General features: G+C 46.9%; 1 protein-coding gene and 1 non-coding gene across 4 annotated transcripts; both read left to right on the top strand.

Annotated features, from left to right (window-relative positions):
- Positions 1 to 2,704: 2,704 nt before the first annotated feature.
- LOC142460381 (U6 spliceosomal RNA) lies at positions 2,705 to 2,811 on the top strand. The gene has a single exon (XR_012786593.1). It is a non-coding gene; the product is annotated as a U6 spliceosomal RNA (small nuclear RNA).
- Positions 2,812 to 5,437: 2,626 nt separating this feature from the next.
- Positions 5,438 to 25,306, top strand: FLCN (folliculin). Of its 3 annotated transcripts, none has more exons than XM_075560936.1 (14): positions 5,438 to 5,518; positions 6,269 to 6,348; positions 11,411 to 11,547; positions 12,977 to 13,124; positions 14,128 to 14,274; positions 15,582 to 15,803; positions 16,596 to 16,756; positions 18,652 to 18,743; positions 20,450 to 20,634; positions 21,151 to 21,264; positions 21,906 to 22,029; positions 23,014 to 23,145; positions 23,545 to 23,650; positions 24,137 to 25,306. In XM_075560936.1, the coding sequence occupies exons 4-14, from the start codon at positions 13,041 to 13,043 to the stop codon at positions 24,336 to 24,338; spliced, it is 1,569 nt and encodes a 522-aa protein (XP_075417051.1). In that variant the 5' UTR covers positions 5,438 to 5,518; positions 6,269 to 6,348; positions 11,411 to 11,547; positions 12,977 to 13,040; the 3' UTR covers positions 24,339 to 25,306. The 3 variants fall into 3 exon arrangements, with proteins under 3 accessions (XP_075417051.1, XP_075417049.1, XP_075417050.1); XM_075560934.1 differs by having other exon boundaries at positions 5,441 to 5,518; positions 12,977 to 13,249; XM_075560935.1 differs by lacking the exon at positions 5,438 to 5,518 and adding an exon at positions 5,635 to 5,779 and having other exon boundaries at positions 12,977 to 13,249.
- The last annotated feature ends 1,605 nt before the right edge of the window (positions 25,307 to 26,911 follow it).

Here is a 26,911-nt window from a genome sequence, read left to right as displayed (position 1 = left end):
ACCCACCTGGTGCTCCTGTTGTTAGACCAGAAAATTAAGAGATAGGCATGGGAAGCAAGCACGAGAAGACCAATGATTCCGGAGACACTTGGAGGGAGGAGGAGGCAGGGCAGAGAGTGGTGAGCAACCTATGCTATAGACAGGGGAACAACTAGGGAATCAAAATCAACAATAAGGAGGACATAGAGATCTGGGGGGTGTTGGAGTAACAACAATCTAGTTGAGAGGAATTACTAAGCGGCAGAAGGGCAAGCATGAAGGTAGGGCAGGAGGAAGGTTAAAAGAAAACAGAGGAAACCTCTAGGAAGCAAAGGTATGGATAGAGGTATAAACATAGCTGTATACATCTGTAAATATATTAATTCATAAAAATAAAGGCATTGGCCTATGTACATATATTTATATGGCAATAAACTGAGGTAGTGGATGGACTTTAGGTCTCTGCTCAAGCCCTCCCTCAACACAAGAACAGTTGATTCTAACAACTAGGCATTCTGTGATGCTCACCCTCCCATGCCCATTGCTGCAGACAAAATGGGTGCATAAGCAAATGTAGTGAAGGAAGCTGATGGTGCCAGGCTATCAAAAGATATAGCATCTGGGTCTTAAATGCTTGAAGTTAAACAAGTGGTCACCTAGCAGAGAAGCAACAAGCTCAGATGGAAGAAGCATGCCAGATTGTGTGATCATTAGGCGTCAACAGGATCAGGTAATAGGCATCAGAAGACCCAAAACAAACAAAAAAAACATACTGTTGAGAATGAGATGAGTCGGAGCAGAGACCCAAAAACCGATCTGTAGACAATTGAATATCCCCTCACAGAAGGGTCATAAGGAAGGGATGAGTCAACCAGGGTGCAGTATAACACTGATGAAACACACAATATTCCTCTGGTTCCTTGCTTCCTCATCCCCCACTATCATGACCCCAGTCCTGCCATTCACTTGGGGCTAGACTGGAACATGTGCACAGGTACAGATAAAAACTCACAACACACAGAATCCAGGTCAGATAAACCTCTTAGGAACAGAAATGGGAGTAGCGATACCAGGATAGGGGGGAGGTGGGAGGAGGAGGGGAGGAAGAGGGAACTGATTACAGTGATCAACACATACTCCCCTACCCTCCTACCTTCCAACCCCCAGGAGGATGAACAATAGAAACATGGGGGAAGGGAGACAGCGGTTGGTATAAGATAGGAAATAATAATAAATTTATAATTTATCAAGGGATCATGAGGGTAGGAGGGTGAGAAAAAAGAGGAACTAATACCAAAGGCTCAAATATAAATGTTTTGAAAATGATGGCAACATATGTACAAAGATGCTTGATACAATTGATGTATGGATTGTTATAAGACCTGTAAAAGCCAATAAAATGATCTTTAAAAAAAATGAAATAACAAGTATTTACCATTTAAAGGGTGATTCCTCCCCTTTCCCCCATCCATCCTTGGTAACAACCAATGAATTGGCTTCTGAATATATATATATATATTCCATTCTTGTCTTCTTGGCAGCTTTGTTGTCTGAACATCACTGCTACGTTTTGCTTTTCCCATTGGGGTGGTGGCCATGTATGGGGCTGCTAACTAACAGGTCAGCAGTTTGAAATCAAGAACTGCTCTGTGGAAGATGAGGCTTTCTACTCCTGTGAAGTGTCCAGTCTTGGGAACCCACAGGGGCAGGTCTACTTTGCCCTGTAGGGTCACTGTGAACCAGCATGACTTGATCGCTTTTGTTTTTGGGTCCCATTGATAACATTGGGTTTGTTTTCTGGCTTCTAGATGTCCCTTTTGTTGATTTTATTTGCAAGTTTGTACTCTAAGTGAGCCCAGTTTATTTAGCAATTAGTACAATTCACTGGGGCAAGGATTTGGCAAGTAGTTGGTAGTTTTTAGTTTTGTTTTTCAACAAGGTTATAGAGAGCACCTCCTGAAGAGGTAGTTGGCTAAGACAGGGTGTTAGGAAAGAGAACGATATCATAAAGTAAATTCAGATGTAGCAAATCCACATTGCATTTTATTGAAATAGTAGTGGTTGGACAAATCTTTTTCTTGGGGTCTTTATTACTTTACCAACATGAAAATACAATAATTTGAAGAAAAAAAAGAATAATTTGGGCGAGGTGGTTGTTTCCATGAACTCTTAGAAGTTCTGAGAATTAAAGTTACAAGATGCAAAAAAAAGTTCTTGGCATATCAGGTCTCAAGAATTCTTATTGCTAAGAGAAAAGAGAGAGAGATGTGTTGGTTACTTACAGCTGCTGTAACAGAAACATAAGCCGGCAGCTTTTTAAAGAAAAATGGATTTTTTTCACAGTTCTGGAGGCCAAATCAGGGCCTCAGTTTCAATTCTTTTCCTTGCTGGCATCCTCAGGCACTCTTTGGAATTCCTGGGTTTATAGTCCATCCTCACATGGGGTCTGTGTGTCCCTCTAGCATCCTCGTCCTCTCTATGTTAATTTTTCTTTTTTTATAATTTAGAAGTATTTGGATTTATTCCTCGATTTGGCAGCACACAAACAGAAGTAATTACATTTAGCATTTGCCCTACTAGTTAATGGGCTAATTAACACAACAACCTCATATTTCCAAACAGAATCTTATTTACAGGCTAGGATTTCATTATGTATTTTGGGGAGACAAAAATCTATAACTGCAGGATACAAAAGTGGGAGTAAAGTGCTAAAGAAACAAGCCCCGTGTTCGCTTCGGCAGCACATATACTAAAATTGGAACGATACAGAGAAGATTAGCATGGCCCCTGCGCAAGGATGACACGCAAATTCGTGAAGCGTTCCATATTAAAAAAAAAAAAAAGCCCCCAAACAACAACAAAAACCCTCCTGTCTCAAGAGACAACAGAATATGTGATTGACTTTCATATATATATGAAAGTTTTTTCCCCCAAGTCCTTTGCTTATTAGTGTTGAAATCAGCTCATCAGATTTGTAAATTACCGCTGTGGTAATTTTCATTTACTTTTCTAAATGCTGGTAAGGTTTTTCTTTTAAGAACTGAAATAACAAAAAAGAATCAAAACCTAGGATTTCTAAAATCCATCGATTGTTATTACTCCATATGGGCCTCTATTTTAAAAGTGAGTTATGGAAATCCTATCTATAACTCTACGTGGTTCACTATATTTCTTAATTTTAAGATTTCGATGGATATAATTTTGATATTCTTTAATATATTAGACCAATCAGTATTAAACAGTAATTCAAAAGTATAATATAAAATCGGAATTGGGAAAAAAGGAGCTGATACCAAGAGCTCAAGTAGAATATGTTTTGAGAATGATGGCAACAAAATGGATTGTGGTAAGAGCTGTATGAGCGCCCCCCCCCCCCGTGATTTAAAAAAAATCATTATGTCAATAACTTTAATTGATAATTTTCAATTTTATTTTTTCCATTTTCCCTCAGAGCCACATGGCTCATGCACTAGTTTGCCAACCCCTGCAATAAGGATGACAGTCACCCCCAAGCCCTGCAGCTAGGTGTGCTGTTACAAGGCTCCTCCAGAGCCCACTCGGAACACAAGACAAAGATAAGAAGAGCATATATTGAAAAAGTTTATATTTAGCATTAGCCAGCTGGGCTCACTTTAGATGATTCCAATTTTGTTGGCAACATCTAAAGCGTCATAGTCAGGAGCCAGTCGAACATAGGCCTTCTTCTCCCCTTCAGGCCTGATCAAGGTGTTGACCTTGGCTACGTCAATGTCATAGAGCTTCTTCACAGCCTGTTTGATCTGGTGTTTGTTGGCTTTGACATCCACAATGAACACAAGTGTGTTGTTATCTTCGATCTTCTTCATGGCAGACTCTAGTCAAGGGGAACTTGATGATGGCATAATGGTCTAGCTTATTTCTCCTGGGGGAGCTCTTCCGAGGGTATTTGGGCTGCCTTCTTAGTCTCAAGGTCTTGGGCTGCCGGAAGGTGGGTGACGTGTGGATCTTCTTTTTTTTGTGGCTGTGGACGCCTTTCAGCACGGCCTTCTTGGCTTTTAAAGCCTTTGTTTTGGCTTCCGTTTTGGGAGGGGCAGGAGCTTCCTTCTTTGCCTTCGGCGCCATCTTTGTGAAAAGGCGTGATTTTTTTTAATCAGAAAAAAACACCTTGAAATAACAGTGCTATAAGGAAGCTGTACCATACTTCATGTGCTTTTCCATCAAGGTTCTCAAAGATGTTTGCAAACAAGAAAATACAGGAATTTGAAATGGCATGCCTAAAAATGTTATTCCAACTAACAGTCCCTGGTCAACTCTGACACAAGAATGGCCAGCATGTTGGAGGCACTGAGGCCTTCTACCCCCTCAGCGGCCTTGCGATTCACAAGTCAGGATGCCCGTTCTGAGTGCTCCCGATGACGTGGTCCTCATTGTCCTACAGGGCCGCCAGGGCCCAGGTGAGTTTTCAGAAGCACTTTGCTAGCTCTCTCCTCTCTTCCTCTGGAAGGTCCCCTCGAACCATGGGTGACTCTGAAAACACCCCGCGGCATCGCTTCCAGCCCAGGGCAGCGCGCGGGGCACCTCAGTAGGGCAAACGCAGGGGAAAAGGCTCAAAGGAATGCCAACCCCCCCACCCCACCCCCGTCCATCAGCAAGGGGGAGACCTAACTGTAACCGTCCCCAACGCTCCATACCCTCACATGCTGGACTTGCTACCAGGAAGAGGAGGAGGGGGATTTGCTGGCAACGCAACGGTGTTTTTTGTTGGTTTGTTTTTGTGGCGGCTCTATTAGCAAGAAACTCTAGTATCCGTGACTTCTGAGGTATTTAGTTCACCCGGAGGCAGAACTCTGTGTACTCATACCGCGACGTGCAGTAACGGCTGAAAACCAACCACGAAGTAGCCGGGCTCGTCTGGTTTTGTGAAGTGTGATTATTCAATAACTGACCTTGGCGCGGGAAGAACACGCCCGACGCCCGCTCCGGCTCCCGCGCAGGCGCACGCCGGCCCCGCCCACCGAGTGACGACATCGCCACGCCCCCGGTCACGAGACGCGACGTCACGTGACGGCCGCTCCGCCCCGCCCGCCGCAACGGGCCACGCTCACGTGAGGTGGGGGGGCCCGGGCATCACGTCGAACCTAAAGTGATTACCGTGTCCTTAGAACGTGGACGCGCCCCCCTTTTCTTCGTTACGGACCGCGTGCCGACCCCCTCCCGCCGGTCTCCGTGGCTCGCCGTCTTTACGCGTCCCCGCACCCCAGTCATGGGTCCCCGCCGGCGTGGTTGGGACCATTCGGCTCTAAGCCGGGGGGGGGCGCATCGGGCCCGCGTCGGCGAGGGGCCGTGGGGGCGGCTGCTGCCGACGCGCTCCCGGCCTCGGCGCGTCTGGTCTGCGGGCGACGCTGCGCGAGGCCGGGCGCGGCTGCACCCGTCTCCGGGTCGAAGGCGCGCCCGGGCCGCCCCGCGGAGTCCACCCCCCCGCGGCCGGCGCTTGGTGTGGCCCGGCCGGGTCACGCGCTTGCGGTTCCGGCGGGGCGGCGCGGACTGTCCGCGCGCTCAGGTGAGGGGTCGGCCCGCGTTGTGGGGGTAGGGGCCGGCGGGGCGCGGCGGGGCTCGGGCTGTCGCGCAGGGCCGAGGCCGCTGACCGGCCCGCCAGCCTGCCGGGAGGTGGAAGGAACGATGGGGTCGATTGGCAAGAAGGGGTCGGGCTGGGAGCCTTGTCTGGGGTCGGAGGAGGGGCGCCGGGTTTCGGCCCCCTGGACCAGTGACTACTCGGGATTTGCGAGCGGGCCATGAGCTGGGGGAATGGGAGTTGTTGCTGGTAAGTGTGCAACTTAGCCGCGGGCCCGAGTCTGCGCGCCTTGCTCAGGGGAGGCGGGACTATCCTCGCCTTGCTCTTGCAGAAATGGAGGCTCCAGCCAAGGTTGACCTCTGCAGGTAGTGCAAGGAGAGCTGACATTCCAACAGGGACAGGCTGCCTCCTAAAGGACCTAACCCCCCATCCCTGCTGTGAGGCTCCTACCGCCAGGGACCCTCCAGGGACAGAGAGGAAGCCAGACCGGTCTACAGGGTCAGCTGGAAAGGGCACAACTGAGTTTTGAGTTGATCTGGGCTTTCTCAGTGAGGGGTGATGGTGGTGGTTTGCAGTGGAAGGGGTCTGCCAGACCCTGAGATATGGAAGGGGGAGGGTAGGGTTAAGGGGGTGAGGGCCAAATCCATGACCTCTATATATAGAATGTGCAGATAGAAAGGTGACCTGTTAGGGTCACTGATGATTTTTTTTCATTTAATTTTGCTTTTTCTCACCCAGGTTTTGCCTTGCCTCTGATTTGTATTATGGCTCCTGTTCTTCCAGGCTGGCATTCTGAGGCCCCTCTGGCAAGCTGATAGGTCTGTATTGCTTCTCCAGGGCAAGGAGCTGAACTAACCTGCTCTCTAGTTTGATAGGTGTGCTCAGTGGTATCCTTACCACCTGCAGAGAATGTGTGGTTCAGGGATTGGTTAGTTGCAGATTGAGGTTCACACTGGTGGTAGCAGAGTGTGTGGAGAGCTTGCTAAAAGGAAATACTTGATTTCTGGGCCTTGGATACCTGGCACTACCCATTGGTACCCAGTTGGGTTGGCAGAAGAGACTTCATTTTGAAGCAGAGAAAGACCATATCCATCCAGTGCTGGAGGTGCTAGCCCACCAACATTGCCGCTGAGTTATTGAGGAATAGTGGCATATGACACTTCATTTGTTCTGCTAAAGTCGTATGTCTAGAAACTAAACAGTAGCCTGGGCAAAGTCAGTCATAGTAGATCCACAGTGTTGGTGAGTCTGAGCAGGAAATAATCTCCTGTGGATTTTTTCCATTTTGCTCTCACTGGGATCCCAGTCACTGATTTGTGGTCTTCTGTGTGAAATATGTCTGATGCTCACAGCTGGTCAAGAATCACTGTGATATTTCATGTCCACAGTGTACTGTAGTCTAATCCTCATAGCCCTCTGAAATAGGTCCAGGGCACAGAGCAAGCACTCCATGGGGTGAGAGAGGAAGGTGAGTGCAGAGATCGCTGTCACTTCCACAAACTTAGCCAGGGTGTAAGGGAAGTTGAACCGAAAGGCTCTCTCTTCCAGGTACTCGAATCATGACTTGGACAATCATGTCTAATGGATTGCCTGGCAGGGGAAGCATGCCTGCCTCTTGGGTTCTGGAAAACTCATTGAATAGATGTTAGGTGTACTCAGAAACAAATGTAAAAATCATTAAATTAGACTATTTCAACTGTTATATCCAAGGTGGGAAGACCCCTGGTGGAGAAATGGTCAAAGGGTTGGCTGTTAACCCAAAAGTTGGAGGTTAGTACCTACCTAGCAACTCCAAAGCATAAAGACCTGGGCTGCTTCTGTAGAGATTACAGTCAAGAAGCCCTATTGGGGAGTTATACTCTGTCACATGGTTACTCTAAGTTGAAAATATGCTGAGTCAATAAAGTGATGCAAGTGGTTAACAGCAACACCTTGATGCCATTGAGTCAATACCAGTGGATACCCAAACGAAGTTGAAAGCCCAGTCTTTCTCCCTTGGAGCTGCTAGTGGTTTTGAACTGTTGGCATGAGGATCTGCAGCCCAGCATGTAACCACTCTACTACCAGGGCTCCTGTGCAGTGGTTAAATATTCATTTGCTAGCCTCAAACTTGTCATTCTAACCCTACGCAAAGGCACCAAGAAAGACAGGTTGGAAATCCTTGGAGCAGTTCTGCTCTGAACATGTGGGATCACTGAGTCGAAATTTTGCTGTTGCGTGAAATGTTCTGTATGTGTCTATGGGGTCAAGTTGGGTATGTTCTCTAGTTCTTCTGTTGAGTCTTTTTAGTTCTGTCCTTCATCAAAAGTAGTGTTTTAAAGTCATCTTGACATTTTCATTTTTCAATTCTATTAGTTTGATTTCTGTATTTTGATACTTTTTTTAGTAGTTATCTGTTTATTGGATTTAGTTTTTTATCTTGAATTAGTATTTTTAAAATATTTATATTAATTGAATTATTAAAATCTTGCATGAACTTTTACATAGCTATCAAATGTTTTATAACATGAATTTTTAATATTGTTATTTTACCTTTAGACATTAATACATCCCATCTTTTGGTGCATAAGGATATTTTAATAACATATCCAATTCTTCCCTATCTTTTGTCTCCCCCCTTTTTTTTCTAAATCATTTTAGTGGGGGCTATTACTGCTCTTAATTTTGATAATCTTTCATTGGGGCATAGATTTTTATTATGTCTATGCCCTTTTTCTTTTGACCCTTTAATCCTTTGATGAGGGGGCTTCAAATAGTTCATGGGAAAATTCTGTTATCTTTCAATTCTATTTTTTCCTGGAACTTTTTGAAATTTCTCATTTAATGTCCATCTTTTTCTCTGTGCTGGTGCAAAAATAATGTGTTTTAGGAAAATTAATGCAAGCCTAGTCCCAAAGTGGAAATTAAAGATGTCCCGAATGCTATCCTACTCCATTATCACTTGTAACAACCACCATTCCTCCTCATGGTATATTCATTGCCTCAGGGAGCAGGTCCCATTGAACTCAACAGGCCTTTAAGGAAATGGTTTACATGGTTGTGGTTGCTAATACGTCCCAAATTTGAAGTTCATACATCTGGAGGATTCTGCCTATGTACAAGACTGCAGAACCTGTTCAAGTGGTAGGCTACAACTCAAGTCTCAAGAAGTAAGATGTGGGATCCAGAGCAGAGAGTGAAAAAGTCCAAAAATGAAAAGCAGATCTTACTTATTTCTGTGCATGTTCAGTTGGAAAGGGAAGATCGCAATGATGGCTTTGATGGAGATGTGGTTAATCCTGCAGCCAATACTCCAAAAGAAGCAAAGCTTAGTGACTTGATTCACACCCTCTAATAAGGTTTTCATTCAAAATTTATCCCACTCTCATCCTGTCTTATTAACATACAGATAGCTAGCTCACTTCACAATGGGCACAGGTGTAGCAGCTAGAATTTAGAATACATCATAAAAGGAAGAACTGTTTTTTGCCATAGTCTATTTTTCAAGAATAAATATAGCCATTAACTTGGTTTTTTGGTTGCCATTAACTTGTTATATATTTTTTCCCACCCTTTGATTTTCAGTTTATTTTTGTCTTTATGTCTGAGTTATATCTCTTGTAGACAGTATGTCAATGGGCCCTGCTTGCTTATTCATTCAGTTATTCTGTCTCTTGATTGATGCAGTTAAGCAATTTACATTCTGTGATTATTGATAATATGAATTTATTGTTCTCTTGCTGTGTATGTGGTTTATTTGGCAGGGGTGGGGGAGTTACTAGTTTCTTTGTTTCACCTAATTTTCTGTGTGGAGGTCATTTAATTTCATTGTTTTAGTGCTTATATTTTTATGGATTTCCACTTTAATTTTGTGGAAATTAATTTTCTTTGAGGTTACCATGTAATTTATTAATTTCTTCTCAGATTTGAAACAATCTGTTCTGTAGTGAAATTGACCTGATTCCCTTTTGAAAATTTTGTAACCACACTATTCTCTTTACTTTTGTTTATAGATTGTTAGCTCTGGCTCCCAATTATCAATTTGTAGATTTGTTTTACTTTGGATCCTTCTTTATATGTTGATTTCTCTGGAGTGTGTGGTCATGTGTGTTTAATCTCAGGTTGTTGTCCACCATTGTTGGTTTTCTGTTCAAATTAACTCACCCACTCACTGCCTTTGAGTCGATTCCAACTCTTAGCAACCCTGTAGGACAAGGTAGAACTGCCCCAGTGCATTTCTGAGACTGTAACTCTTTCCAGGAGTAGAAAGCCACCACTTTCTCCCATCGTAGCTAGGGGATTTGAACTGCTGGCCTTGTGGTTAGCAGCTCTAGAGTAACCTAATATGTCACATTTCTTGTAAGGTTGGTCTGGTTTTTACAAATTCCTTTAATTTTTGTTTTTCTGGAAATGATTTGATTTTGCTGTCATGTTTGAGGGACAGTTTTATTGGGTATATAATTCCTGGTTGGCATCTTTTTCTTTCAGAATTTTCTGCTTGTCAGCTTTCATGGCTGCATGATTTTCTGCTGAGAAACCAACGCTTGGTTGTGTTTGTTCTCTATAGGTAACTTTTCACATTGCCCCAGCTGTTTTCAGAATTGTTTCCTTGACTTTGGTTTTGGTGATTGTGACATTTTGTGGTGATTTTCTTTCACGATCTGACTTCTTTGGGGGTCTGTGAGTTCATTGAATATTTTCTGATATGTTATGATAATAGGGAAGTTTTCTTCCAACTGATCTCCAAAATCTGAACACAAACAAGTTATTCCTCTTGACAGTGTCCCACATAATTATTGGGCTTGCTTTCCTTCTTTTCTGTCCCCACCGCCTGTCCTGATTGTTCCTCTAGCAAATTCATATTCAGAGATTTGTTTTAAATCTTACTAATAAGATTTTCTGTTGAGTCAGTTCTAGTCCTTTGGCCTTACAGTATGTTATCTATTGTGGAAATCTTAGCATTAATCTTCTGGACTTGTTTGCTACTGTTGTGTGGATATCTTCCTTTTTCATTTATTTTTATTTTTTTATTGTTTGAAGTAAACTTGTTTGTCACAAGACTCCAAGTTTTCATTTATTTTCAGTTCTTCTAGTGTTTCAGAATTTTTAAAGGATTATATATGTGTTTTCTTGATTTTATCTGAAATTCCCTTGGTCTCTCAGTATGCTGAGGGTCCTTAAATATCATTCTTTTAAATTCTGTATCAGGTAGATGCAGTAGAATTTTTCTCAGTACATTTTCTGGCTTTGTATTTTGGTAATCTTTTTTTTTTCCATCTAAACAATTTTAAATCATGATATTGCTGACATATTTCACAATGTGTCAACATCCTCATAAATTCCTTGCTGTTCATGGTCATCTTTTTGTATCACTTTGGTTTGTTTGTATGAACTGAAATCATCTGTTGTCTTGGAGACTTAATGTTGTATTTGCATTTAACTGGTGATTGTATGTTAATTTATTCTTAGCTGCTTGCTCACTATCTGTCTCCTAGTGGGAGTGATAGAGGATGAATGTGTGTGCAATTCTTTGTTCATCATTTGTGTAGGGCAGTTGAGGGCAGGTTGGGCTGGTAATAGCTTCTGTTTATCATTGGTCAGGTGGTGCAGGAGTGGGTGGTGACCCCCACCCATGGGTAGGGCTGCTGGAGATGCAAGAATTGCTTGCCATTGTGGGCATTTTTGCTGTCTCCTGCTGGATGGGACAAAATAAAACAAGATCAAATAAAAATAATAAGGAAGGCAAAAGAAAACAAAGAAAAAGAATGAGAGCAGAGAAGTTGACAGGGACAGATGGTGTTCCTGCCTGGCTGAGAGGGTGGTAGGGGGTGGGCTACCCAGTACAGGTCTGTGCATTCTGCCAGCTGATAAGCTCCCTACTTCCTTATCCTTTCTCTGAAGCCCAGAGTTTCAGGATCATCATCCGGATTGGCTTCATTTGATCCTTCATGTCTTTGATGTACAGCGTCTGGTAGCATGTTTGCCTAATTCACCGTCTGGCCAGAAGTTGGAAGCTGGATTCTGTTAAATAACAGGAGGTTAGTATCCATGTTCTGCAGATAAACAAAAATTGATCATGTGCTGCTTTCATATGAGTATCTTGCTAGAATTTGTTTTTATGTTTTCTTGTACTAAAAACATAAAAATTTGACTTTCCAGTTAGTCAATGGGTCTTCCATTCAGTGGCATTAATTATATTCACAAGGTTGTGCATCGTCACCATTGTCGATTTCTAGAACTTCCTTTTCTCCACATAGAAACTTTGTACCATTAAGCAGCAACCTGGTAACACCCCCAGTAACCTCTGATGCACTTTTTCTCTAAATTTGCCTGTACACATTTCCTTCTCTTCCTTTTGTGCTTCTTTCAAAGAAGACACCACACTTCTCTTTGACTCCATTCCTTGCAGCTTCCCTTCCTTCACTCCACTTACAACCTGCACATCACCATCTGCTCTTCAGAACACTGCTCTCTTGGTGTGTGGATGGCATTGTATACTTAACTTCTGCCCCAGCTGATCCTCTGCCTCTGACCCACACTCCATCCTTCAGTGCCCTCTGCTGGCTCTGGTCGGGAATATAGTGACAACATGACTATCCTTTAAGTGGAGGAGCACCTCAGTTTTTCCCCTGCTTCCACCTTGACCTTAACTGGCAACTCCTGATGCTATCCCAACGCCCTAGATGTGCCCAGGTCATGCCCCAGTGAGGCCTGGAGCCATGCACTTTCCTCTGCTCCCCGGCCGCCCTGCTTTCCTCAGCTCTCCTGTAGGCCCTTTTGAGGGGTCCTTACTCTCTCCCTGGAAATCTACCATATGCCGTTCTCACCTTAGTGGTGTTTAGGAGCCCTAGTGGCATTGTGGTTATGTGTTGAGCTGCTAACTGCAAGGTCAGCAGTTTGAAACCACCAGCTACTCCACAGTGAGACCTGTTTTGCTGGTAGATTGTTTGAAACTATTCTTATTTTTTGAAACTATTTTTAAAACCCCATGGAACAATAAGCCATCTGGCATCATATTGTTTGAGTAAAAAAAGTCATTGGAGATTCATAGCTGCGCTATCATCTCAGTGACACTGAGTTTGGCTTTGAGGATGTTTTGTTTTTTTGTGTGGTATTTGCCATATTTTGCTCTATTTCTTTGTCATTCTGTCATTCTATTTTGGACTGTTTGTGCCCAGCACTGATTGCCGTTTTAACTAAAGATCTCTTGCGGTGTTGATATTTTCTTGTTTGCTTGGAACTCACGTGGGCCAGGGCAGGTCTGTCTGTGCCTCTGCATGCGACTGTTGGCACGGCCAGGGCTGAGGAGACACAGACTAGATGTGGGGCTCACCTCTGTGGGGTAGGGGCTGATTGGCAGTAGGGCTGACTTGCCCATGACTCCTCCTGGTTCCTGTGCACCAGTGTCAGGCCCTTTGTGGGGGTCATGGCAGGGGCCAACTGATGGTGTCTCCTTTCTCTCTGCAGGCTGCAAGTTAGTTCCTCAACACCATGAACGCCATTGTTGCACTCTGTCACTTCTGCGAGCTGCATGGTCCCCGTACTCTCTTTTGTACGGAAGTTCTGCATGCCCCACTGCCCCAAGGGGCCGAGAGTGGGGACAGTCCTAGCCAGGGTGAGCAAGCCGAGGAGGAAGAAGGGGGCATTCAGATGAGCAGTCGTATCCGATCTCACAGCCCAGCAGAAGGGGCCAGTGCAGAAGCCAGCAGCCCAGGCCCCAAAAAGTCCGACATGTGTGAAGTGAGTGCCCTCTTGGTTGCTGGAGCACCTGCTCCTGCCATCCTGGGGTGGGTTGTACAGGAGCAGGGTGGCCTGATGGAGTGGCAGACGCTCAGTGCCGTACTCTGATTTCTGTAGCCCAGTGTCCTTAAAGGCTCCCCAGTGGAAGCCTCTGTGTCACTTGGTGAGATAGGCTCTTCTGAGTGCGTAGAGCCAGGTGGTGTTAGGCCAGTCACTACAACATGACCAGCAGGCTCTATTGAGATACAGTTCCCAAGTGGATACTCGGTGGGCAGGAGATTAAACAGTTGAGGCCACCCATGAAAAATAGGGGGCATGTAGGGACTTGGGTGGGTCCAGCCAGGTTGTTGGAGGGACCTTGAGCAGAGTTACCCGTTAGAGGGGCCATATCTTATGGGAATGGGGTTGACTTGGTGGTCCCTGGTGTTTGGCCTTTGAGTGGGGGCCGCCACAGTCATGGCCTCTTTTGTGTTCCATGCTTGACCCTTTGCTCTGGCCCGAGGCCTTGCCAGTTGTTTGCATTGGGGCTGAGGTGGCAGGGTGGGTCACGTCACTCACAGTGATTCACAACTGAGTGCAGCCGAGCCTTGCCGTTTGCCAGCTCTGCGGCCCTGGGCCGCCTCCTTACCATCTCGGTGCCTCAGTGTCCCCGTGGGGGTTCTCACTGTAGTTTTCTCAGGTGCTGTGCATGGGATGAGACGAAATATGCAAAGACCTTATCCCTACATCTGGTAGATAAATGCTCAGTAACATCATGGCAGCCTGTCACTTTAGCATTTAACATCCTCAAATAAGTGATGAATCTTCTAAATTCAGAAATAAAAGGATCTGTTGGCTGCTTCCCAACTAACTGATTTTATTTTCGTTCTCCTGGTCAGGGCTGCCGATCCCTCGCTGTGGGTCATCCGGGGTACATCAGCCATGACAAGGAAACCTCCATTAAGTATGTCAGCCACCAGCACCCCAACCACCCTCAGCTCTTCAGCATTGTCCGTCAAGCCTGCGTGCGGAGCCTGAGCTGTGAGGTGGGAGACGTTTTGGGGGATCTCATGCTTTGCAGGTCAAGTCAGTGGCCCCCTGTGGAGCCGAGGCCTCAGCAGGTCTCTGGGCCCTGTGAATCAGTCCTGTGAGCTGCGCAGGCTTCTGCATTGGTGACTGGTTTTCTACCTTGAGCACCAAATTTAGATCACTTGCTCATTCTCGTTTGATTTATATCTAAGGTTAGGACTCTTTTTAAGTACGATTTCACAGCATTCGAACATAACCTTTTAATGAAATTTTGGTCCTCATTTTAAGCTCTAATGGCCCAGGGTGTGTTAGGTGTGTAATTCTGTTCCTGGACCCTGTGACTGCTGGTGTGAGGTTCTAGTTTTAATTTTTGTGGAGTGTTTTGTCTGCCACAAATAGGTTCATAACTGAGGTACTAAAACCTCTTTTCCCTGGTGGTTGCCCTGTCAGACAGATTGTGCGCTCTGGCTGCCAGGCTTCATTTATTGTGGCTGTGTGTTGCTATTCAGCTGTTTTTCCTATTTACATGTCCTCCTGCCCTCTGGGCTGAGATCAGTTTGAATCCACCAGGTGCTCCTCAGGAGAAAGACAGGGTTTCTTCTGTAAAGAGTGACAGCTGTGGCCACTTCCAGAAGCAGGTCTCCCCTGCCCTCAGGGTCCCTGTGAGTCGGCATGGACTCGATGGCAGTGAGCTTGCTTTCTAATCTGTTCACTGCCATCGAGTCGATGCCGACTCACGGTGCCCCTGCAGGGCAGGGGAGAGCAGCGCCTGTGGGTTTCTGAGACTGACTCTGCAGGAGTAGAGAGCCTCATCTTTTTCCTGCGGAGGGGCTGGTGGTTTCAAAGGGCAGACTGCGGTTAGCAACCCAACTTGTAACTGCTATGCTACCAGGGTTCCTGGAAAGCGAATTACTCTGTATTAGAATTGTGAGTGAATTACCATGAGGGAGGGATCTGTAATAGTCTTCTCCTAAAAATATCGTATGCAAATTTTATGGACTGTGTAGTAGCTATTTTGACCTGCATGATTCTGAATTATATTCCAGATCGATATATTTCAGCCGAGAATTGATGGAATATTTATATAGGAAAAAAGTTTTTTTGGCTTCAAGTAGAAACAACCTATTTGACTTGTGTTTCTTGATAACCAGTGTATTCAGAAAGTGATCAGATGAACAGATGAATGCAAAATTTCCCTGGTTCCCTCCTCTGCCTAGCAATTCATTCTGGGTAATCAGTGCAGACAGAAGTCTGAAGAGCTGGGTGGGACTCTGCCCTTGAGGCTCGGGAGGACTGCTGCGTCCCATTACTGCCATGTTCGCAGGTCTGCCCTGGGCGTGAAGGTCCCATCTTCTTTGGAGACGAGCAGCATGGTTTCGTATTCAGCCACACCTTCTTTATCAAAGACAGCCTGGCCAGGGGCTTCCAGCGCTGGTACAGCATCATTGCCATCATGATGGATCGCATCTATCTCATCAACTCCTGGCCCTTCCTGCTCGGGAAGATCCGAGGGATCATCGATGAGCTCCAGGGCAAGGCCCTCAAGGTGCAGTTAATTGATGGGAGTGGGGCCTGCTGGGGTGGGCCCTGGCCTCTCCAATTTCTATTTCCACTGGGACTGCATGTGATAAACTCATGGTGGTTCAGCCCCAAATTGCCATCTTGGTCTCTCCTGCCCCCACTGTTCTCTCGATTCTTGCTCAGCTCGTTTACTCCCGGCTCATGGTGTTCAGGCCCAGGCTTCATCCCTGCTTCTGTCAGTCACATAGCATATCCACCCCTAATGAGATTTCTAGTGTGGCATTACCTGTCACTGTAGAGCAGGGTGGGCTCTGGTCAGATGCCCCTCAAGCCTCAGCAGATTACAACCACAAGGGTTTGCTTCTTGCTCATGCCGAGAGTCCATTGCAGGAGGCCCAGGGGGGTCTGTTTATTGGCAGCCAACTGAGTGGCAGCCAACTGGGATGCTGCTCATTTGCCCTGTGGAGGGAATAGGACACTGAAGGGCTCTGCTCTTTTTAATTTTATTGGCCAGAACTAGTCGCATGCCTCACACCTCACCAGGGAAATCCTCCCTGTGCTTGGGAAAGGGGTCTGGGGATGTTTAGAGAGCAGCGCTGATGACTGCCTGAGCAGGTCATCTGCCTGAGGCGTGCATTGTAGGAGAGAGTCGGCACTGGTCCCTCGCTCGGGCAGCTGTTACTCTCTCTGGGGAAGCAGAGCCTTGCTGGGACCTGCATCGGGGCGGGGCAGGCTCAGAAGTGGGCTGTGAGGGAGCGGCAACCTTGGCTGCCTGCTTTGGCTCTGATACTGAGCTTCCCTTCCCTGTGCACTTCAGGTGTTTGAAGCAGAGCAGTTTGGATGCCCACAGCGCGCCCAAAGGATGAACACAGCGTTTACACCATTCCTGCATCAAAGGAATGGCAACGCAGCCCGGTCACTGACCTCTCTGACCAGCGACGACAACTTGTGGGCATGTCTGCACACCTCCTTTGCTTGGTAATGAGCTCTTCACCTGTTGGCTGGGTGCGGTTATGTGCTGGTTGGAGAATGCTGCAGATTGGGTTGTATTGAAGCATGGAGTGGAACAGTTCCCTCCTTGCTTCTGTGGAAGAGCTCTGGGTGTACAATCGTTAGGCAAGCGTGAACACGCCATCTTGGAAGATGGTGCTGCAGGCGAGGAAGGGAGCCCCGGCCCTTCGCAAAATGGAAGCCAACACAAAGACTTAGAAGGCTGTGCTGAAAGACGTCCACAACCACAAAAAAGGATGGGCGTGTCACCCACCTTCCAGCAGCCCACGACCCTGAGGCTAAGAAGGCAGCCCAGAGACCCTCGGAAGAGTGCCCCCTGGAGGAACAGGCTTGACCACTAGGCCATCATCAGGCTTTCCCCGACCACGGAGTCCGCCAGGCAGAAGATGGAAGAGAAGATGGAAGAGAACACAGGTGTGCTCATGGTGGCTGTCAAGGCCAATAAGAAACAGCTCCAACAGGCTGTGAAGAAGCTCTGTGCCATGGCTAATGTCAACACCTCAAACAGACCTGACGGTGAGAAGAAGGCGTATGTCCGACTGGCTCCTGACTATGACGCTTTAGATGTTGCCAACAGAATCCGAATCATCTAAACTGAGTCCAGCTGACTCATGCTAAATAGAAACTTTTCAATGCATGAAAACGGAACAACAGACATGCCACCCTCCTTTTCCGTGGGCTTTCTCTCCTGGTCTCTGGGGCACTTAGATGACCTTCCCGTCCCAGTGATGCTCCCATACCAAGAAAAACAGCAAGAAACATTTCTTTTGCTTCTGCTGTGGGTTAGAAATTCAACAGGAGCAGAACTTACTGATTCAGGCAGGGACAGGCATCTGTAGGTTCAATGGAAGGCTCCATTTCTGAGGGGCCTGCTCTTGAGGCTGGCAAGCTCACATTGGCTGCCCTGTTTTCTGTGTGGATGTGGGAGTTGTGCCCACCCCCACCCCTATGAACGTGACCCAAGAGAGTAAGGCAGAGCCTGACCTGGGCCCAGAAGTCACACACGCTCACTGGAAGTGTGTGTGTCACATTACAAAATCTAGCCCACAGCCTTTTAAAGAACCTGTGGAGCTACTTAAAAGTTGCTAGAGTCTGTCCTCTGGCCACAGATTATTTCTATTCCACCTGGATGTAAAATCTACTGTCTCCCGGGCACCTTCTTTTGCAGCCTGCATTCTGGAATTGGCCTGAAGTCTGGAATCTCGTCCTGTCAACCAGGTCCTGTTGTGGAAGAATCTTAGGCACTGGAGTATGGAACACAGCTTTGGAAGGCTTAGAAGCTCAAGAGAAAAATTCTCTCCTCGCCACTCACTCAATGTACAGTTTCTCCTATCTTTCAAAATTATAGTAGGGAAAACTTACAAAGGTACCCAAAGTAGTATAAATTGTATAATTTCCTGAACTCCCTACCACCAGCTTTAGCAGTGACCAGCACTCCGCTACTTTGTTACTGATCCCCCCACTTAATTGTTTCAGCCATAAGTAGAACCATAAAAGCATTACCATTTCCAACAATGTTGACAGACAGTGATTCTGTAATAGCATCCTGGACCCAATCCATGTTCAGTGTTCCCTTTTTGTCTCAAGAGTCACTTTTGAGTCGAATACTTACGTATTGTTTTGTTATGTTTCCTAAAGCTCTCAATTTGGAACAGGCTGTTTGTTGCCGCCCCAACCTTTCACTGACGGGCCTGGGCCATTTGTCTTACCGACTTGGCTGCGTTCTAGATGAGGCCGTTTGTGCCCCGTGGTGGCATTGTGCGTGTTCTGTTACTCCCATCTTCCCTGTAAACTGGTAGTTGCATCAAGAAGAGCGGCCGTTTCAGGTTCCATTTCTCTTTGGGCATGACTGTGCTTTGCAGGCTGTTGAAAGCGTGTGGCAGCCGGCTGACCGAGAAGCTGCTGGAGGGTGCGCCGACCGAGGACACACTGGTCCAGATGGAGAAGCTCGCTGGTGAGGTTTGAAGGGGAGTGTGCCGGCACCTCGCCTGGTAGTGCTGGGTGCACGAGGCTTTGCCCTTCAGTGTTCTAGGCGCACAGCAGCCGAGCTCTGGTCCACCATGTAGGAATGTGCGTGGGGGTGGCCCAGGCTGATGAGCATTGTTAAAGGTCACTCTTTAGTCGTTGTGTCTTACTGTGAATCTCTTACTCTCCATGATACATGAGGTGGTCTCTTCAGGCAGCGGGGAAATCCGCTGTTGGTCAGTCTGTCTGTGGAAGGGCGTGAATGTGGGAAGACCGCCCTGTGCAGGTCTGGCTGCCCAGTGTAGTCTGGCAGTAGGCTAATACTCTCTTCTGTTAAACAAAGACAGGCCTCAGTTGGATTCACGTTTCCCTTCCTATCAAGATTGATTTCCAAATTCCCCCTCCCCAGATCCTTGCATCAGAATCTGCCTGCCTGGTCTTCAATGCCCTGTGTGTGTCAGGGGCTTTCCAAGGGGTTTGGGTGCACTTTGGCATTACCCCAGCACCCTTTCACCTGTGCTTGCTATCGACATGCTGTGATTTTTGATTATCTAGGTCCATGGGCTTTAGCTGTGGGTTAGTTAAGTCCTAGTTGTAATACCTGTAGCAGGTCAAACCAAACCATTGAGAGTCAATTCCAAGTTACAGAGACCCTATAGGACAGGGTGTAACTGCCCCGTGGGTTTCCGAGACTCTTTACAGAACAAAAAGCCTCATCTCTCTCCCGCAGAGTGGCTGATAGTTCCCAGCTGCTGACCTGGAGGTTAGTAGTAGCCCAGCGCAGAGCAGAACCCACTGTGCCACAGCTTGGTGCAGTTTACAGATGGTTTACCCGGGTGGTAAGTGGGAGCTGTTTCCCAATGATTGCTGTCATCAGGCTCTTGCGCATGCTCACTTGTAAATGAGCTTTGCCGAGAGGGGAGGGAGGGAGCGAGGAGAGAGTGTGCTGCAGCAAGCCAGCATCACACCTTCATGAGTGGCGAGTACAGTTTCTGTGCTGGTCGAGATGGCCAGGGCAGTCTCGAGGCCACTGAGAGCTAGGGAAGCTTTCAGAAAAGGCAGAAATGCTGGTGTTTGTGGGTCATGGCAGAGATGAAAGTTGGGAGTGTACAGCCGTGTTTGAGTCGAACTGGCCTGCCACTAACCCTAGCTGTTCTGGCACGTGGCAGCAGTGTGTCGGCAAAGTTCCTTCCTCTGGGCCAGCTGTCTCAGCCACGATGTGGAACAGACATGTGCTCGCTTGTGGGGGGTTCCCTACAGAGGAGCTGCCATAGTTCTTTATTTGCAAAATGAGGCTAATAGTATTGACCTCAGGATTGGATAAAATAATGCACATAAAATTCTTAGGAGAGCCTGAGAGGCAGAGGAGAAGGATTCAATAAATGCGAGCTCTTGTGTTCATCATTGCTTTGAAATTTCCCCAACCAACAGCAAACAGCTTGCCTCTTTCAAGTTAGTGCCTTAAAAACTCAAGGTACAGCCCCAGGTACACCCTTACAGGTGATCAGGGGGCTGCACCTCTTTCCCTCTCTAGGGCTCCGGGATATCCAAGATCATGGCCTCATGTGCCAGTTTGCCAGAACAGGAAGCCAGTAACGACTCGCCTGGGACCCCACAGTTCTGGCGGCCAGCCCAGCGCGGTGGTGTGGTGCACAGAGCAGCATGTTCTGTAACTGCCTCTCATCCGGTTTGCAGACTTAGAAGAGGAATCAGAAAGCTGGGACAACTCTGAGGCCGAAGAGAAGGCGCCTGTGTTCCCTGAAGGATCAGAAGGGCGGGAGCGGCCCAAACGCCTACCAGACTTGTCCTCCCTCTCAGACGGCGGGAGCTGGCGGCCTCGGAAGCTGGCGGTCTTTAAGTCCCTTCGGCACATGAGACAGGTAGGTCGCAGAGGAAGAGTTAAAGGAGAAGGACCCAGTCTTCCTTCCCAGCTTGCCTCCATATGATCTTTGAACTTGTTGGTGTAAAACTCTAGCAGAGGGTAGTTGGGCAGGAGTACAAAGAGCCCTCACTCTCTGTTATTTTTGGTGATGACATATCAGACAAGGGACTAATCTCTAAATTTTTTTTAAAAAGAGAATGTGAATGTTAATGAAAAGCAAACAACTGCTTGCTTTATATTTTCACAAATAAAATCAGGGCAAAAGATATTTGTGTGTACAAGACCTTTATAATCAGGCTTCTAGGTGCAATTCCTGGGCTGCCTCCACTCCCCCTAACTAAGCTTTTTCTTTTGACATGTGACTGAGGCTTTGAGAGGATAAGGGCTTGCCTTTTCTCCCAAGCCCATCACCATAGGAGAGAAGTTTCTAGAAGAACAAATGACTAGAATAACTTTGGAGAAATAAGAAACAATTCTCTTGGTCATGTTGTAAACACTGAGCTGTCTTTCCCAGGTTCTGGGTGCCCCGTCTTTCCGAATGTTGGCCTGGCACGTTCTCATGGGGAACCAGGTGATCTGGAAGAGCAGAGATGTGGATCTTGTCCAGTCAGCTTTTGAAATTCTTCGGGTAACAACATCTTTTTCCTTGTGTTTTATAGTAGGGAAGTGTTTACGTTAGTGGGTTTAAAAAAATTAAAATTCTGGCTTTAGATATGAATGTTCAGGTGCTCAGGAAAGGGTCAGTGTGTGAATTCTAAGCTAGACATGTGTTTTTTACATTATTAAAGTCGTGGCCATCCTGGCAGATAGTAATCTAACCTCCAGATCCCCTGAGAAGGCCATTTGGGAGGGCTTGGGCTGCCATTTCAGCAGACCAGGCCATTGCATTTCTTGCAGAGTGTCCTCAGGGAGTGGGTGGTGGGGTGCCGCTGTCACAAGCTGTCCCCTTCCCATGGGAGGAGTCGAGAGTAAGCCCTGGCTAGCTCCGAGTCACACTCGAGTAAGTCGGTGGAAGTGTTTGCCTTACCTGCCTTAGCCTGTGAGGGTACAGAAACAAGCGTGACAACTGGAAGAGACTGAGATGTCAAAGAGCAGAGCAGGAATGGACACTGACCAGCACAGTCCATGTGTGACCAGTGCAGAGATGAGAGTTGGTTCGTGGTGGGGAGAGGCATTCCTGCAGGGCCGAGGGCAAGGAAGCCTTGGCAGAGAGTGTTGAGGGACTAGGTCAGGCTGCTGTTGGTTCTCAGTCATTCTCATCCTCTCTAGACCATGCTGCCGGTGGGCTGTGTCTGTGTCATCCCTTACAGCAACCAGTATGAGGAAGCGTACCGCTGTAACTTCCTGGGGCTCAGCCCACAGGTGCAGATCCCCGCCCATGTGCTGTCCTCAGGTGCGTGTGCTCATGGCCTGATTGGTGAGTTCATAGACTTCGGGGCTCAAGTGGAATTAGGTCCTAGCTGAGAGTGAGGGGCCACTGCCTGCTGGTTCTGGGGGCAGGAGAACCCAATTTCTAGAACCAGCTTTTCCATAGCCAGTAAGAGTTGAACTCCATTTTCTGACTTTTAAGAATGGGCGTGGTGGCCAGGGCTTGCTGCGGCTGTAGTTCTAGTGGGCAGTGAGACGTGTGTCCCCGGAAACAGGATGGACAAACTACTAAGGAGCCTGTCGCCTCTTACCTTCCCAGACGTCAGGAGGGCTAATGTGCCCTCTCTGACCTCTACCCTGTGTAAGCCACGATCTCTTTCCCCTCCTTTCCCTCCTGCTATTCTCCCGTCACACTTCTTTCCGCTCTTTCCCTTCCGTCCTGTAATCTCAGTCTGCCCTGGAATTTCAGTGTGCTCGAGTTCAGTGGGGCTTGATCAGTCTAGTGCGTGTCCTCAGTGCTGATCGAGTACAGACACATCATGTCACCCATCTTTTGGTTGGGCTTCCCTGGGCACGCCTATGAGGTGAAAATTGTGCTCTCTGATGCACCCAGTGTTCACAGGCTCAGCCTCAGGGGCACGAGGCTCAGTGTAGGGAGGGTTAGGAATGCCCTGAACCTAGAGCCAGGGCAGACATTGTTCCTACCAAGTCACTTTTGTTTCCTTGTCTATAAGTTGGAGGTAATAGTGGGATCAAACCTGATAAGGCTTTTGCATAGTAAGTGGGTTGCTTATAAGGTTATTAATACTTAGTGTAGTTTAACTGGGATATAAATTAACCTTTACCTCTATTCACAAATAAAATAGAAATGGTTCAAAGTATCAAAGCTTTAATCTTAAAAGGCATTTCCCCTAGTAAAGCCGGAGTGATTTGGAGGGACAGCGTGAGGGAAGTGCTGTCGGGGAGGTGAGTGTGCACTCCATGGAGTGATGTTTTTATGCTGCCGCAGAGTTCGCTGTCATCGTGGAGGCCCACGTGGCCCCCCACCCCAGCGTCTACCCCGTGGGGCCTGAGGATGACCAGTCTCTCAGCAAATATGAGTTTGTGGTGACTAGTGGGAGCCCTGTGTCTGCAGATCGAGGTAGGTGTCGCTAAGCAGGCTGCCTTCTGTGTGAGGGCGGGTGTCTAAAGAAACAAGGCCAAAGAAAAAAAAAAGAAACAAGGCCAGTGACACACATGTCTAAGAAAGAGTGCGGCCCAACCGGAGGGCCCTCCTCAGCCTCACATGGCTGCCGGCCCATGAAGCAGAAAGGTGAAGCAGGATGCAGGAAGCCTGATGACCAAGGAGGTGTCATAAGGACCCGGTTGGTAGGTTGGGTCCCGTGCCCACCCTTACCCAGGAGTGTCAAGGTCACGTAATCTGTCCCACCTTGGATCAGAGAAGGCCTGTGCTTTAGGAGAACGGGAGGGAACGCGTTAGCCGGCACTTCTTTCTTTGTGTTGACACCAACCCTTGCTTTGCTTCTGCTCCTGTTCCTAGTTGGCCCCACCATCCTGAATAAGATTGAAGCTGCTTTGACCAATCAGAATCTCTCTGTGGATGTGGTGGACCAGTGTCTCATCTGCCTCAAGGAAGAGTGGATGAAGTAAGAACGCGTCCTTTAGCTCTGGCCATTGCAAGAACCCTGCATCCCCAAGCTCAGGTGGCTCCTCTCAAACGGGCATGATACGGACCCCACCAGTTGTTGAGAGTCAAATAAATTTGACTCTGAGTTTGTGCTGGCGCGTCCTCTAATGGAAGCTACGTTCCCTTTTTTTAAAGCAAGTTAATTTAATGTAGGAACTCTTTAATCAAATCTTTGCTAGTTAGTGATTATCTGACTTAAAATAATAAAGATCAGGCATAACCAATCCTTCCATAGATTGAAAGGAAACGAACTTGTTTTCCATTGATTCTCCAGTCTCCTTACCCAGGGCCAGACCGCTTGGGCAAATGTAAGGCATGTTGGTGTTTTGGGGAGTCCTTGAGTCTCAGTTCTGCCCTCGCTGGTCTGAACCACTTCAGCCCCAGTGACCTGAACCCCCATGACTGCGCAGTAGTATCTGAGTGTTTTGTTTTTGATTTTCCGTAGCAAAGTGAAAGTGCTTTTTAAATTCACCAAGGTGGACAGTCGCCCAAAAGAGGACACACAGAAACTCCTGAGTATCCTTGGGGCGTCAGAGGAAGACAACGTCAAGCTTTTGAAGTTTTGGATGACGGGCTTGAGTAAAACCTATAAGTCACATCTCATGTCCACTGTCCGGAGCCCCACAGCCTCAGAGTGTCGCAACTGACCCCACGATGAGAGCTTGTCTCCATCATGACTTTGGAAAATGGTGTGGCGTCCTTGCCACCACGCCTAGAAACAGTGAAACGCCCGCTCCAACTTCAAGGGAGGTTTGTCCTTTAGTGTTTGTGCTCTTGGGGTGGAGCTGTCTCTTACTAAGAACTAGAAACTGTGTGGGCTGAACTCTGCCCTTTGAGAGACTGGGGCCGATAGTCGTTCCCGTTCTATGAACTGTTCGGATTGCGGCAGCACTCAAGAAGGCTGAGAAGGCTGGCGAGCTGCAGGTCCCATGTGCTCTTACACATCTGAGAAGACGGCAGAGAAATGGGCACCTCCATCTCCAGGTTCACCGGAAACATGTGGTAGGCCGGCTCGGCCTGCTTAACTCCTGTAACGCCATCTTTTGAAGTTAGCACTTGAACCTCTCCACGTGGATCTTCAGCAAGAGTTTCCTAGTTTGTACATATGTCTGTTACTACAACTATTATTCAACACCTACTCCAGCCCATATTTACTTTTCAGTTACGTGATTTTGAGGGAAGACTCTGAGAATGGGTGTTTTCCTCATCTGTGGAGCCTCCAGAGATCATCTGACTCCACTCTTCCAGCCGCCCTCCCCTGGAGTGACCGTCAAGACCTACCTGATCTGGCGCAGCCACTGGTGGGCAGGCATCTTTCCAGTCGAGTGTACTCGTCCAGTTCATTGGGTACAGAATTCAGCACACCATTGTTTGATAACCTGTCACTTTGCTCTTCCTTGCTTCTTTTTGGTTACAGTTAACAATTTTCAGAGTAAGGTGATTTAAAGCAATTTCATCATCCTATACTACATTTTAAATGATTTGTGACTTGAAGGGATTTCAGCAGCTCTGATAGTTTTTTTGGAGTTTTTATCTAATTTATATTTAACATGAAGATTAAGTGTGTTTGATCTGTCTATAATGCAAGAACATTGAAACAATAAACACATATTTTTGTAAATTATTGGCTACTTGGCTTTACTGAGGATGCATAAGATTCACGTCCGCTCCGTCGCAGAAACATTAATGTGGTTAAGAGAACACCATTGGGTGTGAACATTTAAGGTACTGTAGTGGTCTTGGACAATCTTCCCAGAGATAGTCATTGGAAGTCTCAAGTGGGAAGAAGATCATGTTTGACTTACTCTGAAGACATAAATAGAGTGTGTGCCGCCGTGCTCAGAATTTGTTCACCTTTGGGAAATGTTCATCCCTCAACAATACAAGGAACATCCACTTGAGATGAAGATGCATGGAGTGTACCTGAGTGAGTGGTAGTGGCAGCACCTAAAAGCAACAGGGGTGTCTTGGTTATCTGCTCAGCTCCGCCCTAGCCCACTCGGGGCCAGAGTGAAGAAGGGCAGAGGCGATGCCTGCTGCCCTCTTTCTTGTCTTTAGGTCTTTGCCTTTCCTTTCTCTGTTGCATAACTTGACTTGGGAAGACTGACCGCCAGTCGTCTGCCAGTGTAGTGACAATCCGCTTGGTAGCTCAGCATTCGTGTTGTAGGAATGTCTGATCTCAGTCTCCAGTGAGTAAGGAAACTGCTGGGACGAGCAGGCAGAACCATCAACGGACTCCTTTTTCTAGCTAGCTGTAACTTTGTTGGTTTTCCCTCATGAGAATAGTGCAGTGCTTACTGATTGATCACATCCAGCAGAGAGGAGCAGATGTGGGAGACTGGCCCCAAGATCTAACTACACTATTAATTTTGGTACCGTAATAAGTCATCTTGGGTTTGGCCAATCTCTTTCTCTTTGGATCTGGAGATGGATTACACGGTGGCTACAACAATGGCCTCAAATACAGCAAAGATTGTGAGTGAGGTACAGAATGAGGCGGCGTTTCATTCTGCCCCTCTCGGGTTACAGTCAATCAGAACGGAGTCAATGGGCACCAATCCATAACCAGGTTCCTATCTAAATTTTCAAGTTGCTATTATTGATTTTATACAGATGTTCTTAAAAGGACGTAAGACATTTTTTTTACTAGTTAAACTATTGACTGGTTTTAGGAAGACTTTAGGGAATATTTGGTTTTTGGTTTAAGATGTAAAGATCTACACAATTGATGTATATATGAATTGTGTTAAAATTTGTATGAGCCCCTAATAAAACGATTAAAAAAAAAGATTTAAAGTCTGAGGATGGTAGTTTCAGTAGTTCACCCAGCTTTCATGGCTCCAGGAAGTCCAGAGTCCATGAAAATTTGAAATTCTATTCTGTATAATTCCCCTTTTGGTTAGAAGTCTTCTATGGAGTCTTTGATAAAAATGTTCAGTAGTGCCCCCTTCAGCCACCCCATTCCAGTTCTTCAGTCTCCTGGGAGACAGCTGTTGGTAGAGGAAATTAGCCACACACTCCATATCCTCCTCCTCTGCCCGACGCCGGCACTTGTTCCAGGTGCTACACCTTGAACTAAGAGGTAGAGTAGAAGGACTCACCATTTCTTTAGGCTAATTACCTGGATGTCCCATGAAACCATGACCCCAATTCTTCAAGAAACTAAGTCCCGTGACTATTTTGGTGGTTTTTAATATTCAGCAGCTATATGTATTTTTTA

The sequence above is a fragment of the Tenrec ecaudatus genome, chromosome 10 (genome assembly GCF_050624435.1).
Source record: "Tenrec ecaudatus isolate mTenEca1 chromosome 10, mTenEca1.hap1, whole genome shotgun sequence".
Classification (NCBI taxonomy): domain Eukaryota; kingdom Metazoa; phylum Chordata; class Mammalia; order Afrosoricida; family Tenrecidae; genus Tenrec; species Tenrec ecaudatus.
The sequence above is the reverse complement of the archived record's forward strand: the minus strand, read 5'-3'. Positions and strand labels throughout refer to the sequence as shown.

What these genes read in the sequence shown, in the direction of transcription:
- FLCN (XM_075560934.1), top strand. Translation starts at nt 13,001, where the DNA reads ATGAACGCCATTGTTGCACTCTGTCACTTCTGCGAGCTGCATGGTCCC. An exon ending in CTGCACACCTCCTTTGCTTG is followed by an intron (nt 16,757 to 18,651) that starts GTAATGAGCTCT and finishes TGTGCTTTGCAG; the next exon opens with GCTGTTGAAAGCGTGTGGCA. An exon ending in CCCTGTGTCTGCAGATCGAG is followed by an intron (nt 23,146 to 23,544) that starts GTAGGTGTCGCT and finishes TCCTGTTCCTAG; the next exon opens with TTGGCCCCACCATCCTGAAT.